Below are 20,658 nucleotides of genomic sequence, written 5' to 3'. Positions count from 1 at the left end.
AGTGGTCATATAGTAGAAAATAATATTTTAAGTTTATTGTAAGTAACAATTAAAGACAATGTACAATTAAAGTTTTTAATGTATTTAATGTAATATTTGACAAATGTATCCATCCATCCATCCATTATCCAAACCGCTATATCCTAACTACAGGGTCACGGGGGTCTGCTGGAGCCAATCCCAGCCAGCACAGGGCGCCAGCCCACCGCAGAGCACACACACACACACACACACACACAATTTAGGACCACCAATACACTTAACCTGCATGTCTTTGGACTGTGGGAGGAAACCCACACAGACACGGGGAGAACATGCAAACTCCACACAGGGAGTACCCTGGCAGTGAACCCAGACGGGTCTCTTTACTGCGAGGCAGCAGCACTACCCACTGTGCCACCGTGCCGCCTGTAATAATAGTGCACTTGTTATTGATAAAAGTTCAATCAAAATCTATTGTAAGATTGTGTGGAATTTTTTAAAGTATATATAAAGCAATACAATTTAATTTTCCTGAAGTACACTTCCAATAGTCCCACTGTAGTACGTTTAACACAAATGAAGTTGATATTGTGTACAGTTTAAATACATTTAGCACAGAATGAGTTGCTCCAGCGTCACACATTTAAATCTAAATATCATCAGTCCTGGCCCAAGTTTATTTCTCGTACCTCAGCACACTTGTGTTTATTACACTTCAGAATACAAAGAGCAGTAAAGACGAGAAGACGACGAGCAGGTAGGGAGGTGAGGGGCTGCGAGGACAGAAAGTGACGGGCGTGGGTGACGTGACACTCCGGTGTGTTTGGTGACTCGCTCAGCTGGTTTGGATGTTAGGACATTTGAAACTTCTCAAGTCACTTCATCAAAGGGTCCGTTGTCACAGTTTCTCTTATTTCATATTTTATTAACAGTAAGTCACATTCACAAATCACAGCAGTCACAGTGATGGAGGCAGCTGCTCTTTGTCACCAATAACTGAGGATGTCATCCATCTTTACGTCTTCACACCGACACACACGTCTCACTGAACTGAGGCTCAGTGGAGTGAAGGTCTGGTGGTCTTTTTGTCCATGAATATCTCCTGTCCCCCCAGGACAGACACTACAGATGATGCCAGTCAAGATGGCACTAATGTCTCCTACAAGACGACTGACCTTAGAAACACAAATGTCTGCCCTTGTCGTGTTGTCTGTCGGCTTTTCTTCTTCATTTTCTGTAAATATGGCCTCTTTGCTGTCTCCCATTCCTTGTCTTTTTAATAAGAGACTCTGGTGGTCCGGCTGTCCTGTTGCTGTTAGCTGTGACTGCAGTATTTGACCCAGCTGACCATGACATCCTCATCACCCGTCTTGGTTCAGTCACACCTCACAGGCAGAGGCTTTTAGTCAGGGTGGGCCGCCTCTCCTCCTCATCCTCGGCCCCTCTCTATTCTGCGGCCTATTCTTTTTTTCACTGTACATGTTGCCCTTAGTATCCATTTTTAAAAAACTCAATATTTCTCTCCACGGCTACACAGATGACACTCTGACGTATTTTCCACTCATCAGATCCAAACCAATTCTCTTAACCCTTTATTGGAATGTCCAGAAGACATTAAGACATGGAGGTCTCCTCATTCTCTTCGTCTACATGACATACAAACAGACCTTCTGTGTTCTGGACCTTCTGACCTCACTTGTGCCCTAACAGTTCATCTCGGCCCCCTGACCACCGACTGTAAACCCCTGACAGACAATCCTGTTGTGATTTGTGATAAACAGATGACCTCCTCCTCGTCTGTCCTCGTCCCCCTCGTGTCACTGACTGTCCTTCACTTTCTAACTCTCTCCTCTTTGCCCCCCTTGTTCATCTCTATGTTTGTTTTCTTCTCTCCCACTCTTGTCCCTGTTCCTCTTTTTCTTACCCAGCTGTCCTACAGAAGCCCACCCTCAGGGTGGGGTCCCCCACTTGTTTCCTTTAGACTCTCATCTCACTCCCACTCTTATTTTATTTTCCAGTTTCTTTCTTAATTCCCAGTTCAGTTTATTCCCCTCTGTTTGTCCATCCATTTTCTAAGCCCTCGCAGTCCAGTTCAGGTGGTGGTCCCTCAGTGGCTGTCTGTCCACATCAAGTCAGGACCCCACCCTGGATGACGCCAGTCCATCCCATCTCCACACTCCTCCATGTTCTCCTCGTCGTTTCTTTTATTTCTTTTTAACGGCTCACTTGTTCAGGCCGCTGCTCACTACGAGGACACGACTGGAGGGGACGGTGAAGTGGAAACGATGTAAGAATAAAGAAAATGAAAATCAAAACTGAGCCTCGTGGGAGTTAAAGTGTCACCAAAGGAGAATCAGCAGGTGGCAGACAGGTCTTGGGGGACACGGAGCAGACACGGGTTCAAATGACACCGAGTGACGATGGAGACGAGCGGTGATGGCGTCCTGTGATGGACCAGCGTCCTGTCCAGGGTTTGTCCCAGCCTCGCCCCCAGTGTCACTACAGCCTCAGGCCCCCTGTCACCCCACAGCTGCACTGTCCACCTCTCTTTGCTCCTCGGTGGGACAGGCGACTTGGGGGGATTTTTACAGGATGACCCCCACTGCTTTACTGCCTGTAGTGGAGAAACTCAGGGGTCTGCAGGTCCAAGTCTGCTTGAGTTTTGTCACCAGTTGAGGGTCTCAAGGTGTTAAAAATAAAAGTGACATTAAAGGAGGAGCACACAGGCTGAGGGGACACAGAGAGTTTATTAAATGAGGAGCAGAGCTGAGAGGAGAAGAAAAAGAAGAAAGAGGAGAATTTAGGGAGAGTGGACGGGGGCTCCGTCACTGACAGGGGGATCAGTCTGATCACCACTGCTGGTCTTCTCATGTGTAGATAGTCAGCTGATGTCCAGACCTCCTCAGCTCCTCCTGTAGTGACCTCAGGTTCCTCTTCTCACTCTCACTAATCCCGTTACTCATCAGCCTGTGAGGAGACACAAGTGTGAGTTACAAACAGCAGGGGGTGCCACACACACACTGGACTGTCACACTGACACGCCCCCTGATGTCACCCAGAATTCCTCTCAGTGTCTGTGCTCATCTAAGTCACATGATGTGTGTGTCGGCCTGTCAGTCCCTCAGTCCACTCACCGATTGGTCAACATCCTCTGAAGGCCTGCTGGTCACGTCACATTTCATAAAGAAGGTGGTCTGTCTGGTTGACGTGCTGTTGTCCCCTTTGTCCCCCTGTGGTCACTTCCTGTCTGTCTCTCTAGTTCTCCGTCTCTCTTCATTTTCTCTTCTTCTCCTCCTCACTCTCATGTCTTCTCTCATTTCATCTCCTGCTCGTCTCTCATCCTCCATCTTGTTTCTTCCTCTTGTCCACTGATCCCCCCGTCTGCTGCTCTGCTCTTTCTTGTTTGTTCCAAATGACCATCAGCCCCCAGACTGTCATGTCCCACTCTCCTCCTGTCCACACTGTCTGCTGTCCTGATCCCCCCTTGTTCCTTGTCACCCTGTCTCTGGCTGGACACTCAGCTGCTGTCCATTTCTTCTTCTTCTTGTCCATCTCACACTCCTCCTCATCTTCCTCTGCCTGTCTCTCCTTATCTTTGTTGTCCTTCTTCTCTGTCACCCCAGTCATCTCCACTTGTCACTGTCACTCTGGTCACTCCATGTGCTGTCATGTGATCAGCCCGCCCATCAATAACACATTCACACCCCCACTACTCCCCCTCTTTACTCACCACAGTCCTTTTAATTTACAGTTGTCACTCCTGAGCCCCTCACTCAGCTCATGAGCCCCTGAATCTCCCAGCTTGTTGTTGTTCAGACTCAATACAGTCAGCCGTGAGTTTGGAGACGAGAGGACCGAGGAGAGAGCTGAGCAGCAGGCCGAGCTGAGACCACAAGAGAACAACCTGTGGAGAAGAAGAGAGACGAGTGAGGACAGACAGACAGACAAACAGAAGGACACACAGCACAAGGGCTCAATGACTGCGCCGTTTTCACTGAAATGCACTTTGACCCTGAGACCACCGCTGCCCTTATAAGGTAAGGCGCTATATACCTGACAGCGTCTTCTGCCTTCCTGGGACATTGACTGGTGACAAGTCACTCAAAGTGACATGAGGACACTGGACAGGACTGTGAAGGACATGAGGCTGACAGTGTCCTGCACTCGGGTGTCCAGACAGACTTGTCAAAGCCGATGACAGTGGAGGGACCACCTTGGATTTGTGTCTGTAACTGAGGACTCAGCACATGGAGGGGCTTTGATTGATTTGCAGGACCCCATCCACAGATTCCTGTTAGACACGCCGGTCACTGCTGGACATCGGAGAGCGTGACACTTGAGTGTCTGTCATGGTGGACTCTCCTGATGTCAGACCACTTAGACGATGAGGACCCTCTGTCTGTCTATTGTGACAAAGACTGGACTGACTGTGTGATCAGTGACATAATGGACAGGGTGGACAGGACTGACATGTGACACTTCTGACACTCACACGTCACATGCTGACCGGTGCCACTGACCAGCTGACCTCAGTCCACTAAAGGCCTCACTGCTGGTCACCTCAGTTTTCTTATTTCTCTCCTAATTTGTAATAAAGCCAGTGGACGAGCTCAGAATGGACACTCAGCATCCCAAAGTCCAGTCCCCTGGACACAGAGGTGGTCTGAGTGGACTGTGAAGTGACCCCCATTACTGCTGACCACTGCTGTCCACTCCCAGCTCTCCTCTGACCTGAGCTGCCCATTCAGAACAAAATGGCAGAGTGACCTGCTAGCATCGCCACCTGCTGGTAGGTGTTAGAAATGACACAATTGACATCACAGTGACATCAAACCACACGGAGAATTAAAGAATAAAAAGACAAGAAGAACAGCAGCTGGGCCACCGAAAGAGAAAAGAATCAGAAGAACACGTCAGGGGCTTAGAAAAGGACGAGAATCATCAGGAATTCAGCAGTCCGGACCACCAGGATTAACTCACCTGTGAAAATCAGGAAACAAATCAAAAGTACAACAACACATCCCATAATAAACATACAGAATATGAGAGAATGTGAAAGAAAACCAAACAATCGTCTCTTCATAGCTCAGTCCTAAATCACAAGCAAATCCTTTTAGTTCTGAAGACACACGTGAAGCCCACCATGGCAGTCTGTTTGAGGGGTCCTGCTTCTCGAGGTCCGACCACATAAACCTCACAGTCTGAGGGCCAACGCGATTCTCTCAATGACTTCTTCAGAGCAAACAATAAAACATAACACACGTTAGTAAATAAATCCTAAAAACATCACTCTGTGACAATGACAATGACGTGTGACATTAAAGAGTATTGTCGTCCACTGGTGCTGTCCCCGTGTTTAGGAACCCCAGTCATTTGTGTGTTCTCAATGTCACATTAGGATACGCTGGTTAAGGCCGATGTCTGCAGACACTTTAAACATTCAAATGAGGACATGTCCCCTGTTCAAGGTGTAAGCGTTGTAATAAAGGATGACACCATTGTCATCAATCAAGTGACGATTTGTCTAAGAAACAGGCGAGACTCGAGCTGTGAGGGTAGAATACACGACAATGGGGTCATGTCACAAGTCTGATGTGCAGGACACCAACAGAGGGGCACGTGGACATCAGGAGCAGAAAAGTGACGTCAGAGAGGAGCTGAGCAAATGTCACTTTGTCATTAAGGGTCACAAGGTGGGACAACTGAAATCAGAAACTACTATACATTTACATTTACATTTACATCATTTAGCAGACGCTCTTATCCAGAGCGACTTACAACAGTGTTTGTTAGTTTTTTCGCATACCCCTTGGGGTCAGAGCGCAGGGTCAGCCATTGTACAGCGCCCCCTGGAGCAATTACAGGTTAAGGGCCTTGCTCAAGGGCCCAGCAGAGTAGGATCTCTCAGACTATAAAGTGCTGGGGATTGTGATCGACACCTGAGGCCACAGGAAGAGAACTGGACTGTCAAGATAGATAGATAGATAGATAGATAGATAGATAGATAGATAGATAGATAGATAGATAGATAGATAGATAGATAGATAGATAGATAGATAGATAGATAGATGTGAAAGGCACTATATAATAGATAGATAGATAGATAGATAGATAGATAGATAGATAGATAGATAGATAGATAGATAGATAGATAGATAGATAGATAGATAGATAGATAGATAGATGTGAAAGGCACTATATCATGTGATCAGCCCGCCCATCAATAACACATTCACACCCCCCACCCCTCCCCCTTTTTACTCACCTCAGTGTCACTAATTTACAGTTGTCACTCCTGAGCCCCTCACTCAGCTGACGAACCCCTGAATCTCCCAGGTTGTTGTTGTCGTTCAGCACCAGTGCAGTCAGCCGTGAGTTTGGAGACGAGAGGACCGAGGAGAGAGCTGAGCAGCAGGCCGAGGTGAGACCACAATCCCACAACCTGTGGAGAAGAAGAGAGACGAGTGAGGACAGACAGACAGACAGAAGGACACACAGCACAAGGGCTCAATGACTGTGCTGTCTTCACTGAAATACACTTTGACCCTGAGACCACCGCTGTCCTTATATGGTAAGGCGCTATATACCTGACAGGGTCTTCTGCCTTCCTGCCACACTGACTGGTGACAAGTCATTCAAAGTGTCATGTGGACACTGGACAGGAATGTGAAGGACATGAGGTTGACAGTGTCCTGCACTCGAGGGTCCAGACAGACTTGTCAAAGCCGATGACAGTGGAGGGACCACCTTGGATTTGTGTCTGTAACTGAGGACTCAGCACATGGAGGGGCTTTGACTGATCTGCAGGACCCCATCCACAGATTCCTGTTAGACACGCCGGTCACTGCTGGACATCGGAGAGCGCGACACTGGAGTGTCTGTCATGGTGGGCTCTCCTGATGTCAGACCACTTAGACGATGAGGACCCTCTGTCTGTCTATTGTGACAAAGACTGGACTGACTGTGTGATCAGTGACATAATGGACAGGGTGGACAGGACTGACATGTGACACTTCTGACACTCACACGTCACATGCTGACCGGTGCCACTGACCAGCTGACCTCAGTCCACTAAAGGCCTCACTGCTGGTCACCTCAGTTTTCTTATTTCTCTCCTAATTTGTAATAAAGCCAGTGGACGAACTCTGAAATGACACTCAGCATCCCAAAGTCCAGTCCCCTGGGCACAGAGGTGGTCTGAGTGGACTGTGAAGTGACCCCCATTACTGCTGACCACTTCTGTCCACTCCCAGCTCTCCTCTGACCTGAACTGCCCATTCAGACCAAAATGGCAGAGTGACCTGCTAGCATCACCACCTGCTGGTAGGTGTTAGAAATGACACAATTGACATCTCAGTGACATCAAACCACACGGAGAATTAAAGAATAAAAAGACAAGAAGAACAGCAGCTGGGCCACCGAAAGAGAAAAGAATCAGAAGGTCACAAAAAGAACACGTCAGGGGCTCAGAAAAGGACGAGAATCATCAAGAATTCAGCAGTCTGGACCACCAGCATTAACTCACCTGTGAAGATCAGGAAACAAATCAAAAGAACAACAACACATCCCATAATAAACAGACAGAATATGAGAGAATGTGAAAGAAAACCAAACAATCATCTCTTCATAGCTCAGTCCTAAATCACAAGCAAATCCTTTTAGTTCTGAAGACACAAGTGAAGCCCCCATGGCAGTCTGTTTGAGGGGTCCTGATTCTCGAGGTCCGACCACATAAACCTCACAGTCTGAGGGCCAACGCGATTCTCTCAATGACTTCTTCAGGGCAAACAATAAAACATAACACACGTTACTAAATAAATCCTAAAACTTCACTCTGTGACAATGGCAATGACATGGGTGACATTAAAGAGTATTGGCGTCCACTAACAGTTGTCCCTGTGTTTAGGACCCCCCGTCATTTGTGTGTTCTCGATGTTACATTAGGAAATGCTGTTTAAGGCCGATGTCTGCAGACACTTTGGAACATTCAAATGAGGACATGTCCCCTTTTTCAAGGTTCCATCGTTGTAATAAAGGGTGACACCATTGTCATCAATCAAGTGATGATTTGTCTAAGAAACAGGCGAGACTCGAGCTGTGAGGGTAGAAAACACGACAATGGGGTCACGTCACAAGTCTGATGTGCATGCCACCAACAGGGGAGCACGAGGACATCAGGAGAAGAAAAGTGACGTCAGAGAGGGGCTGAGCAAATGTCACTTTGTCACTAAGGGTCACAAGGTGGGACAAGTGAAATCAGAAACTACTAGAAAGTGCTGGGGGTTGTGATGGACACTTGAGGTCACAAGAAGTGAACTGGACTGTCAATATAGATAGATAGATAGATAGATAGATAGATAGATAGATAGATAGATAGATAGATAGATAGATAGATAGATAGATAGATAGATATTTTATTTTTATTTATAATATAAACTTTATTTTGCACTATAAACAGCAGACATGAACACATCAATCCCAATAACAATGTCATTACTCCTCCACTACTCCCAGTCCCCACACATTAAGTACACACGTCTGTATTTAGTATTCAGTACTCCAGCTAATCCTTCTAACATTTAACATTGTAATTTCACACTCGCTCTTCTACGTTATTTCAAATTTATTTTTCGTTGCCCCCCCCCAGTAGAGCACAGCACCCCCTTCACTCCCCACACTTTTTCAAATTCTTCGATATTACACATTGTTTTATAATATATAAATTCTAGCTTGATTCTTGAAATTACATAAAATTTGAAAATAAACAGTACCTCATCTGGTAACGTACCACACTGTTTATTATTACGGCTTTTTAAAATGGCTAACTTTGCTTGCCCAAGTAAATAATTTAAAAGTTGAAATTTTCATTTTGATGTTTTGTTATATTTCATGCCCCAAATAAATCTCTGAACATCAAAAGAAACAGTAAATTTTTCACATATTTTCTGAAAATACACCAACAGAGTTTTCAGTCTCGTACAATATAAAAATAAATGATAAACAGTCTCTTTCTCCCCACAGAAGGCACATTTATCGCTCACATCACTCTGAAGTTTATTTAGAAACACATTAGTTGCGATGACCCCGTGTACGACTCTCCATTGTAAATCGCCTGCTCTCTTATTATTAGGGGGTTTATAAAATTCTCTCCATGCTGGCCTGACCTCTGTTTTTACATTTAATGTTTCAGTCCAGGGTGTCATGATGGTGTTTTTTAAATTTGAAAAATGGAAAACTTTGATGCAGTATACATACACATCTTTTTTTGGTAAAGATCGAAAAAAAATATTTTCCTGTCCATCAAGCCTTAAATTCGAGTCCTCCATCACAACATTCATGTCCAATTTGGGTTCCACCTCCAGATCAATAAAGCAGCCCTCCTCCTCCTCCTCCTCCTCCTCCTCATCCTCCTCCATCTTGTTATGCACTGAGGTCGAGTTCCCCTGACTGTCCCTTAGCCTGATGAAGTCTTTTGCCATAAACGATAATAAATAATTGACCATTCTTATTGATCAAATGCCCAGCCTTGGAGCCAACACAGTGGCATCTTTAAATCTCTTGTTGTCCTCCTCCAATAACTGAGAAAAAACCACAATGCCACCTTTGATCAAATTCTTTACAAAACTAATTTTAAAAAGCAGTGGACATGTGAATAAAGAATAAAAATGAGGGGTTCATTGAAAAGTGAAGGGGATTTGGATGGCACTCTCTGAAGAAAGGAGCTCCAAGTACATGAAACTCCCTTATAAAATTTGGGTAACAGAGTGAGATCAAACCTGCTCAAATCTATTAGCAATAACTGCACATCAAAATCTAAATTTTCAATCTTATGGAAGAATGAAAGGGCTATTCTTTTCCAAATTAGGGGTTCTAAAGAGAATAAAAGGCGCTGTAAAACTAGCAATCTGAAACTAGAGGCCTTACAGCAGACATCAATCAGGCCTTGTCCTCCTTCCTCCACCGGTAAACAGATGAGTCCTTTCTTCAGCCAGTGCACTCCATTCCAAAAAAAGTTAACTAATAATTTCTGTATGGAGTGTACGAGTCCTGATGGCGGGTCAACACTCATCAGTCTGTGCCACAGCATGGAGGCAACAAGATTATTGATAACAAGAACTCTTCCTCGAAAAGAGAGCTTAGGCACAATCCACTGCCATTTCTTCAATCGTAACTCAATCTGTTGTAAACAGCCCTCCCAGTTGTCTTTTCAATGTCCTCACCACCCAGCACAACCTCGAGGTAATGGAAAGCTTTCTTATTCCAGCCCAGCCCTGATGGCAAGACTGGCGGAAGACGATGCGCCCAGTCCCCTGATAAATATGCATTCCCCTTCTCCCAGTTAACTTTAGCAGAGGATGCTCCCTCAAAAAGTGCTAAACATTTACACACAGCAGAGACGTCTTCATCAGAATTCACAAACACCACGACGTCATCTGCATAGGCCAGAAATTTAAAAGTAAGATTTTTACACAATGGAATTGTAAATTCCTGCAGGTGTTTCTCAAGCTGCCTAAGAAAAGGTTCAATGGAGATGGCGTATAACATCCCCGACAAAGGACACCCCTGACGAATCCCCCTGGTCACAGCGAATGGCCGGCTTAACACCCCATTGATTTTTAACACTCCAAACACATTGGAGTACAACAATTTGATGTACTTTACAAAAGGTAAACTGAAACCAAATGCTCTTAGAGTTGTGAATAAATATTTGTGGTCGACTTGATCAAAAGGCTTTTCTTGGTCTAAAGAAAGAACGGCAACATCGAGGTTGAAAGTTTTCGATGCAGATATGACGTCCCTCAGCACAAATATGTTGTCGTGAATTTGTCTGTCTGGTACGCAGTAGGACTGGTAGGGGTTGATGATGCTGACCATCACTTTTCTCAGCCTCATTGCTAACCCCTTTGAGATGATTTTATAGTCCGTGTTGAGTAAGCTCACAGGCTGCCATTTCTTCAGAAGGCAGAGGTTGCCTTTCTTAGGGAGCAAAGTGATGACAGCTCGGCGACAGCTGACCAGAAGCTCCCCTGCTTGTAAACTGTCCTGTACAACCTCAAAGAAATCCATGCCCAATAACAGCCAGAACTGTTTATAAAATTCAACCGGTAATCCGTCAATTCCTGGCGTCTTTCCAGTATTTAGACTATTGAGTGCAACTGTGAGTTCTTGAAAAGTGAGGTTGCTGTCCAGAAACTCAGCAGAATCATCAGAAATGTGAGGCAGTCCTTTGAACAAAGTGGCTGAAGAAGAGAGACTGAGCGGCTCCTCTGAAAACAAAGTCTCGTAAAAAGACACAGCAAAATCCCGGATGTCCTCAGGCTCTCTCAGCTCTTCTCCAGTATCTGTTTGGAGAACATGAATAACTTTACCTTGGGCCTCCTTTTTTTCCAAAGCAAAGAAAAATTTTGTAGGTGCATCGAGATGGTGAAGTTGTTGAAAGAGAGAACGTATTAAAGTGTTGTTTTCTTTGCACTCAGGGTGTGCAGCAGATCCTCAGAGTAGCCATTTAACAGAGTCTGATGTATCTCGTGATCTCCTCCTCCAGTGTCTTCATTTTTAAAATGCAGGCCTTGGTGACGTGTTCAGTGTATTGCTGACAAAATTGTCGAATCTGCACCTTGGACACGTCCCACCACTGTCTCAGGGATCCAAAACGCAGCTTGGTGGAACTCCACTGCTCCCAAAAGAAATTCAAACATTTCACAAAGTGACTGTCCTGAATTAGAGTAGTGTTGAAGTGCCAGTAAGATTTATATTTTTGTGGAGATGGGAGGAGAAAAGTAACAGAAACCAGAGAGTGATCGGAAAAAGCGACAGGATTGATATGAGTGTCAGTTAATAAATTGAGGTGGCGTTTTGGACTGTAAAAGAGATCCAAACGGGCCATCGAGGGGTGCCCTTTGCTCCCTTTGAGCCACGTGAAGTGTTTGTCAGCTGGAAAGTGAGAGCGCCACACATCCACCAAGTCGTAGGCCTCGACGATTTCCTTAAGTATACGGACTGACCCCAAGTGCGGCTCGGCCCCATTTCTATCCATAAACCAGTCCACTGTACAATTAAAATCCCCCCCCCAGCTCGACGATCTCATTATTAGTAAATTCATCCAAAATCCCCCGGAATTATTCAAAAAAATCCACCCTGGCAGTGCCGTTATTGGGGGCATAAACATTAATAAAAACCAATGAGTGGGGGCCATCCTCTGCCTGCACAACTAACAGTCTGCCAGCCATAACCTCAGTCACCTTTGTGATTTTTACTAATCAGCACTGCCACCCCCGCGCTCACACTGGTGCCATGACTGAAAAAGCCCGTCCCTCCCCAGTCCTGCACCCAGGTGACCTGACTCTCCGGATCTGTGTGGGTCTCTTGTAGGAAACCCACATCTAAGTGCTTTGTCTTAAAAAATCACAGATCAAGTTCCTCTTCAAATCGCCTCGACAGCCATTCACATTTAGGGTCCCCACATGTAACTCAGCCATAGTTACACCACAAAAGAAACAAACAACACACCAGAAAACCAAGAGATTCACTTTCTTGACTTGACCATCCATCAGGACTTATTGTGAAGAATCTTGCGCACTCTGCTCATTACGTTTTTCAACCTTGTGGTCTCTTTTTGGTCCAACCCTAAGTTAGCTGCATTGCGCTTTATGTTTTTTGCTGAGCTCAAAAAGAGATCGAGGTCCGGAAAATAGTCCTGTACTTGAACACCCCTCTTTCCCTCTAAATATATCAAGAACTTCCTGATGCTCTTCGTACTGTATCCTCCTTTAGGCTCCAAACCAAACACTGAGAAGGTGTTACCAGAAATGTCAGAGTCATTCTCTCCTTCACCCTCCACACCTTCACCACTATCTGCAATATCCTTCTTATTAACAGGCACAATTTGTTTTTTGGACAGATTGTCAGACATTAAAATCTTCTTTGCACCCGTGGTGGACTCCACTGCTTCTTTTCTTTTCCTAGTGGTTATTTGTGATTTCTCCTTACACCCACTCGACTCCACACTCACATCCATCATGGCTGCCTCACTCACTCCTGCTCTCTTTACAACTTTTATTTCCTTGCTGCTGCTGCTGCTTGCTATTTGTTTAGTGCCCAGGCCCAACTCAAGATTTTCCCCATTAATATCAACAATGGGCATGTCTGAGTTTGTCTCATTATTGGTGGGCTGTTTTGCACCATTTGGAGACGATCATCTCCTGCTGTATCATTACAGCTCCCTTCAGTCTGGAACAGGGTGACATTCTTATCACCGCAGACCTCTGCAGCCTGACCAGTGGAGGCCTCCTCAGTCTCAGCTGTGCGCCCTTCTTTAAGGACGGAGGCTCCTTCACCAGGGACACTGGGCTCATCTACAGGTGTATCACCAGCCTCGGCCAGCACACCTTCATTATTATTGTCATGCTCTTATTTAGAGTCTAGTGCAGCATTATCTTTGTCAGCAGGCTCCATTTGCTCCTCAGTTTCCTTCTCATCTAATTCACTCTCACTATCAGTCAGCTCATCTTCTTCAAGCTCCTCCTCCTCTTCAGTCTCTGACTCACTCTCTCTACTTTCTTCATCACTTAAATAAACATTCTCTCTTTTACAATCAATCACTTTATGGCCGGCTCTACCACAATTGAAACATTTCATTGATTCAGAACTCACAAACACCACGTAATCCACACCCTCCACTCAGAACTTTAAGGCCACGTTAAGTTCATCATTCGCGTTATTTAAAATCATATAAAGCTGTCGCCTGAAAAGACACAACATGCTTTAAATCAGGGGATCTGCAGCCCAGTGGAATCATGTTAATTGGAGACATAACTTCACCATACCTGCGCAGTTCACGCTGCAAGATTTCATTACTCAAGAATGGAGGCACATTAGAAATAATAACCTTACGAGCAGGAGTCGACAGCGGCAACACCGAGATCAGCGTGCCATTAAGTACAACACCCTGCTCGACCAGTCGGGGCACCAGCGCTTCATCATCCAGGAAAATCACCACCGCTTAATTCATACGTGAGGCCGACCGGACATTCTTACACCCAACCACCCTACCGACCTCCATAACGCAGGCCTCCACCGAGACCACCGGATCAACAAGCAACCTTACAGCGTGCCTTCTGGAAAGGTTAGAAAAACTGTGTGGAGATAAGTCATCTCGTATAGCTTTAGACGCCGCCATAGCGGCAAAGCTGAAACAGAGTCCTCTTTAAAAAACAGAAAAGTATTCGTAAAACTAAAACAAACAAATAAAAAAGGAAAAGAAAAAGAGAAAGAGAGAGATAAAGAGAGATAAAGAGAGAGATACTCACAACACGCACCAGCCATCAACGGCCGAAACCACAGACACGCCCACCCCAGACCACACCAATTGAGAGCCAAACGGACAGATAGATAGATAGATAGATAGATAGATAGATAGATAGATAGATAGATAGATAGATAGATAGATAGATAGATAGATAGATAGATAGATGTGAAAGGCACTATATGATAGACAGATAGATAGATAGATAGATAGATAGATAGATAGATAGATAGATAGATAGATAGATAGATAGATAGATAGATAGATAGATAGATAGATAGATAGATAGATAGATGTGAAAGGCACTATATGATAGATAGATAGATAGATAGATAGATAGATAGATAGATAGATAGATAGATAGATAGATAGATAGATAGATAGATAGACAAAAGGCACTATATAATAGATATTTATTTTTAAAATGACCTTTATTGTAAACAGTGACAAATACATTAACAAAACAATATACACATTCAATTTACATAAAAAACCAAGCGTCATAATAAACAAGAGAGCCATACATCCGACCCCAACTACTCCCCTTTACACTCCTCCTACTCCACACATTAATAATAACTTTACCAGTTAATAATTCATTATAACACAAAAGACCACCTTTACTCCCCCTTTACATTCCTCCTACTCCACACATTAATAATAACTTTACCAGTTAATAATTCATTATAACACAAAAGACCACCTTTACTCCCCCTTTACACTCTTCCTACTCCGCACAATAATAACTACATGATGTTGATGCCCACCAATACTTTTTGTTATTCCCAGTTGAACACCAGTTCACCCCCCTCCACAGCACACAGTACTTGTCGTGTCCCCCACATGCCACTAAACATTTCTAAATTGTTTGTTAGTTTATGGTACATGAAATCAAGTTTCAGTCGACTTTTAGTTAAAATTTTAAAGAGCAGCAGAGCGTCAGTCCTCATGATGTTCTTCTCTTTGTTTCTCCTTGTTTTTAAAATTGCTAACTTGGCCTGTCCTAAGAGGAAATTCTCAATAACACATTTATTCTTATTGTTTTGATAATAATTAATACCAAAGATAAAACAAATATTTGAGAACTTAAAACCAAATCCACCAAGAAGAAAGTCCAAGAACCTGAACAAAGGCTTCAGCCGTTCACAGTGAATGAACAGATGACAAATGGTTTCTCTCACATTACAGAACGGACACTGGTCAGTCTCTGAAACTTTAATTGTAAACAGAAATGAGTTTGTGGCTAAGGCCGAGTGTGTTATCCTCCACTGCAGATCTCCAAGTCTTTTCTGCAATGGCAGTTTATAATAAGCTCTCCATGAAGGTGAGATGTTCTCAGAGACCTACAGTTCCTTCCTCCATAGTGTGTCTGGTAACTCCTTCATTAGATTATAAAATGTCACTTTGACACACAGTTTATATAGTTCTTTTTTGGTAAACAGTTCAAAGTCTTTCTCGACTAGAGTACCAAAACGCAGAAGGTGCCCAGGCCTGTCAGTGTGGTCAGATACATTTGGCCTCACGATAATGGCAGGCGATGCCATCTCTACCTCTAGTGTGACCTCACCTTTGACATATTCGGCACACACAGAACTCGCGCCTGACCTCCTCAATGCTGTTTTTACCTGGCTGAGAAAAAGTTCAACCAGGCGTATTGATCTGATGCCCAGGACTGTCGCTAGGTGGGCAGGGGTGTGCCAGCACCTCATATCTGTGTTAATCAGGTTACTTATTTTTAAAAGTCTATTGTTCAACAGAATAGATACAAAACAATCGGAAAGCAATAATGGACATTCTAACAGAGGATTCCACACTAAAGGTTCTTCCATGAACCAATAAGTTCTCTCCAGATTTAGCCTGGTCCTCCTGAGTTTTCTGTGCCAGATTTGAAGTGCGGATTGATAAAATTTTGGCAAATCAGACCGAACAAACACTGCATTGTTTAAGAAGAAAAAATGTTCAGCGAAATTGAAGCCTCTTACTCTACGAAATAAATCAAAGGTCAGCTGTCTCCACGGCAGGTGTTCGGGTCCATATAAGAGCCGATGTAACATTTGGAGTCTAAATGCCTCCATCTTACTCAACAAGTCAATGAGTCCCTGACCGCCTTCTTCTACAGGCAGATACAGGACACTACGCTTCACCCAATGTATACCATCCCCAAAGAAATCTAAAATAATGCTCTGGATGGTCTTGATGAAAGATAATGGGGGGTCAACACACTGCAACTTATGCCAGAACATGGAGGCTATCAAATCTATAATAATAAAAGGCAAAGCCCTCACTGACTGACTGACTGACTGACTGACTCACTGACTGACTGACTCACTCATCACTAATTCTCCAACTTCCCGTGTAGGTGGAAGGCTGAAATTTGGCAGGCTCATTCCTTACAGCTTACTTACAAAAGTTAGGCAGGTTTCATTTCGAAATTCAAAGCGTAATGGTCATAACTGGAACCTTTTTCTTATACTGTATACGGCCATAGCAGGCGGTTGCGTCTTGCATCATCACGCCTCCCCGCAGGCGGTTGCGTCTTGCATCATCACGCCTCCCCGCGGCTGCTGCGGAAATCACCACGCCCCTCACGTAGTTGACTGCCTGCCCATATAAAGCCGTTCTTCGCTGCGGTGTGTGAATTCCTATCCTTGCTTCGCCAAGGAGGCATTCTTTTCAAAGCTTATCCACAGTTTTATAAACGAACGAGATATAAAGCCGTCCTTTTTCCTTGCTTCGACAAGGAAGCTAAGGTGCTCTGCAGTTTTTTTGTGAAGCGGTCTTTACACATCTTTTTCGCTGTGTTATAAACGAGCGAGATATAAGGCCGTCCTTTTTCCTTGCTTCGCCAAGGAAGCTAAGGTGCTGTGCAGTTTTTTTGTGAAGCGGTCTTTACACATCTTTTTCGCTGTGTTATAAACGAGCGAGATATAAGGCCGTTCTTTTTCCTTGCTTCGCTAAATAACATAAGGCGCTCTGCAGTTCGCCAAGGAGGCATTCTTTCAAAGCTTATCCACAGTTTTATAACGAACGAGATATAAAGCCGTCCTTTTTCCTTGCTTCGACAAGGAAGCTAAGGTGCTCTGCAGTTTTTTTGTGAAGCGGTCTTTACACATCTTTTTCGCTGTGTTATAAACGAGCGAGATATAAGGCCGTCCTTTTTCCTTGCTTCGCCAAGGAAGCTAAGGTGCTGTGCAGTTTTTTTGTGAAGCGGTCTTTACACATCTTTTTCGCTGTGTTATAAACGAGCGAGATATAAGGCCGTCCTTTTTCCTTGCTTCGCTAAATAACATAAGGCGCTCTGCAGTTCGCCAAGGAGGCATTCTTTTCAAAGCTTATCCACAGTTTTATAAACGAACGAGATATAAAGCCGTCCTTTTTCCTTGCTTCGACAAGGAAGCTAAGGTGCTCTGCAGTTTTTTTGTGAAGCGGTCTTTACACATCTTTTTCGCTGTGTTATAAACGAACGCCATATAAGGCACATTTCATCCGCGGCTTCTCTACTTTTGTTTCTTCGTTTATACAGTATATTTGAATCCCTTTCTTTGCCTGACTGCCTGCCGATATAAGGCGCTCCGCAGTTTATAAAGCACATTTAATCCACGGTTCTCCGCTGTTTTATTGTTCAATTGGTTAAGATTGTTATAGTTATTGTGTAGATATTTTACACTTACTTTAGTGTTCAGGTACCCATTTTATTTATTTAATCCGCGGCTTCTCTGCTGCTGTTTTCTTCGTTTATATATTTGAATCCCTTTCTTTGCCTGACTGCCTGCCCATATAAGCCGCTGCGCAGTTTATAAGGCACATTTAATCCACGATTTCTCCGCTGTTTTATTCTTCATTTCTTAACATTGTTATAGTTATTGTGTAGATATTTTACACTTACTTTAGTGTTCAGGTACCCATTTTCTTTATTTAATCCGCGACTTCTCTGCTGCTGTTTTCTTCGTTTATATATTTGAATCCCTTTCTTTGCCTGACTGCCTGCCCATATAAGCCGCTGCGCAGTTTATAAGGCACATTTAATCCACGATTTCTCCGCTGTTTTATTCTTCATTTCTTAACATTGTTATAGTTATTGTGTACATATTTTACACTTACTTTAGTGTTCAGGTACCCATTTTCTTTATTTAATCCGCGACTTCTCTGCTGCTGTTTTCTTCGTTTATATATTTGAATCCCTTTCTTTGCCTGACTGCCTACCTATATAAGGCGCTGCGCAATTTATAAGGCACATTTAATCCACGGATTCTCCGTTGTTTTATTGTTCATTTGTTAAGATTGTTATAGTTATTGTATAGATATTTTACACTAACTTTAGTGTTCAGGTACCCATTTTCTTTATTTAATCCGTGACTTCTCTGCTGTTGATCAAGTACCCATTCCCTTTATTCTTGCAACTCTACCCCTATTAAAATGTCTATCGAGGTGATCACCATCAATCAAAGAACTATCACTTACCGAGTGGTGTGTATGCCCGGAGATGGCGCCTGCCTTTTCCATTCTGTGTGTTACATATTGCACGGACATATCAGGCTCTCTTTTGATATCCACAGGGACATTGTGTCTTATGTATTAAATGACTGGGACAGGTTCAAAGTGTGGACTGATGATGGTACAGGAGATAATTATACTACACAGGAGCACTATAAGAGTGAAATGCTTAAGCCCTTCACCTATGGTTCTGCATGTGAGTTGATGGCTGCCGCTGAATTGTTTGGTTGTCGCTTTCAAGTATACCGAAATGGCCAAATATTTTACACCTTTGGAGAACCGTCAATGCCTCTTAAACATCTTAGATTCACAGGTGACGATTTGAGTAGTGGACACTTTGATGTTTATGAATATTTCAACTCTCAAAACATGGATGCGAAGTTATTGATGAAGCCAGTTGTATGCTTATATCGATTGACACATACGGAATGTCAGTTCAACACAAATCCAGCTCGAGCCAATTATGACAGCAGCAATCCAAGCTGTGAGAACACAGTAAAAAGGAGGCGTATCAGACGTCGTGGTAGATTTTCTGATGCAGCTAGACAGAAGCAACTTCGTGCAGCTGCCGCCAAATACTCGCACAAAAATCCACAACTTAATAAACACGCTGTGGCTAAATACTCAGAAGCAAATCCACAAGTTCATAGGGACGCTGTGGCTAAATACTCGCAAGCAAATCCACAAGTTCATAGGGACGCTGTGGCTAAATACTCGCAAGCACATCCACAAGTTCATAGGGACGCTGTGGCTAAATACTCGCAAGCAAATCCACAAGTTAATAGGGACGCTGTAGCTAAATACTCGCAAGCAAATCCACAAGTTCATAGGGACGCTGTGGCTAAATACTCGCAAGCAAATCCACAAGTTCATAGAGACGCTGTCGCTAAATACTCGCAAGCAAATCCACAACTTCATAGAGACGCTGTCGCTAAATACTCGCAAGCAAATCCACAAGTTCATAGAGACGCTGTCGCTAAATACACGGAGGCAAATCCACAAGTTCATAGGGACACTGTGGCTAAATACTCGCAAGCGAATCCACAAGTTCATAGAGACGCTGTCGCTAAATACACGGAGGCAAATCCACAAGTTAATAGAGCTTCTGTTTCTAGATACGATCCCAATAATGAAAAGCGGCTCATACGAAAACAACAAGTTTCCGGTAAGGCTCTGCTTCACAATGACAATCAATAAGTCTCAAGGACAAACACTACAAAAGGTTGGCATTGATTTGAGGCAGGATTGCTTTTCACATGGCCAACTGTATGTTGCATGCTCAAGAGTAAGCTCAGCACACAGCTTGGTCATATTACAACCGGAGGGACGAACTGACAACGTCGTTTACAAAGAGATCCTTAACAAATAATTATTTGTATATTTTCCCTCAGTTTAAAAATGTTTACTTTTTTCTTAATTTAAATATTCAGCCAGTATTTCGCCGCTGCGAAGCGCGGGTATTTTGCTAGTTATTAATAATTAGGACCCTGCCTCGACAGGAGATCTCCTTTTGAAGGTATTTCCATTTGTTCAGCCTGGCTTGAACTCTTTCTACCCAGTCTGCCCAGTTTTCTTCAGCGAAACCTCCCTGTCCCAAAAACACCCCCAGGTATCTGAAGACTCTTCTATTCCACTGAAGACCACCAGGCAGGTCTGGCGGGTCCCCATTCCTCCAGTTGCCAATTAAAAAAGCATTGCTTTTGTCCCAATTAATCTTAGCAGACGACAGTTTCTCAAAATTATCCAGGCAATATTTCAGTGCCGTGATGTCTCCAGGATGACAGATAAACACTGACAAATCATCTGCATACGCGACCACCTTAAGGTTTAAGTTCGGGCACTGAGGGATGTTCAGACCTTGAAGGTGGATGCGAAGC

General features: G+C 43.9%; 2 protein-coding genes across 6 annotated transcripts in view; both read right to left on the bottom strand.

Moving 5' to 3' along the window:
- LOC114643553 (protein NLRC5-like) overlaps nucleotides 1-20,658 on the bottom strand; it is a 5,922,889-nt gene that overhangs the window by 793,534 nt on the left and 5,108,697 nt on the right. The window contains exons 33-34 of the mRNA XM_051925772.1: nucleotides 6,248-6,424; nucleotides 3,713-3,886 (exon numbers count right to left, since the gene is read on the bottom strand). Of these exons, the coding sequence (XP_051781732.1) occupies nucleotides 3,713-3,886; nucleotides 6,248-6,424 (351 nt within the window). The remainder of the gene's footprint in view (nucleotides 1-3,712; nucleotides 3,887-6,247; nucleotides 6,425-20,658) is intronic.
- Nucleotides 1-20,658, bottom strand: part of LOC114643557 (NACHT, LRR and PYD domains-containing protein 3-like) — a 1,908,976-nt gene that overhangs the window by 911,442 nt on the left and 976,876 nt on the right. The gene's annotated exons all lie outside the window — the stretch shown is intronic.

This window comes from Erpetoichthys calabaricus, chromosome 4 (assembly GCF_900747795.2).
Source record: "Erpetoichthys calabaricus chromosome 4, fErpCal1.3, whole genome shotgun sequence".
In the NCBI taxonomy this organism is placed as follows: domain Eukaryota; kingdom Metazoa; phylum Chordata; class Cladistia; order Polypteriformes; family Polypteridae; genus Erpetoichthys; species Erpetoichthys calabaricus.
The sequence above is the reverse complement of the archived record's forward strand: the minus strand, read 5'-3'. Positions and strand labels throughout refer to the sequence as shown.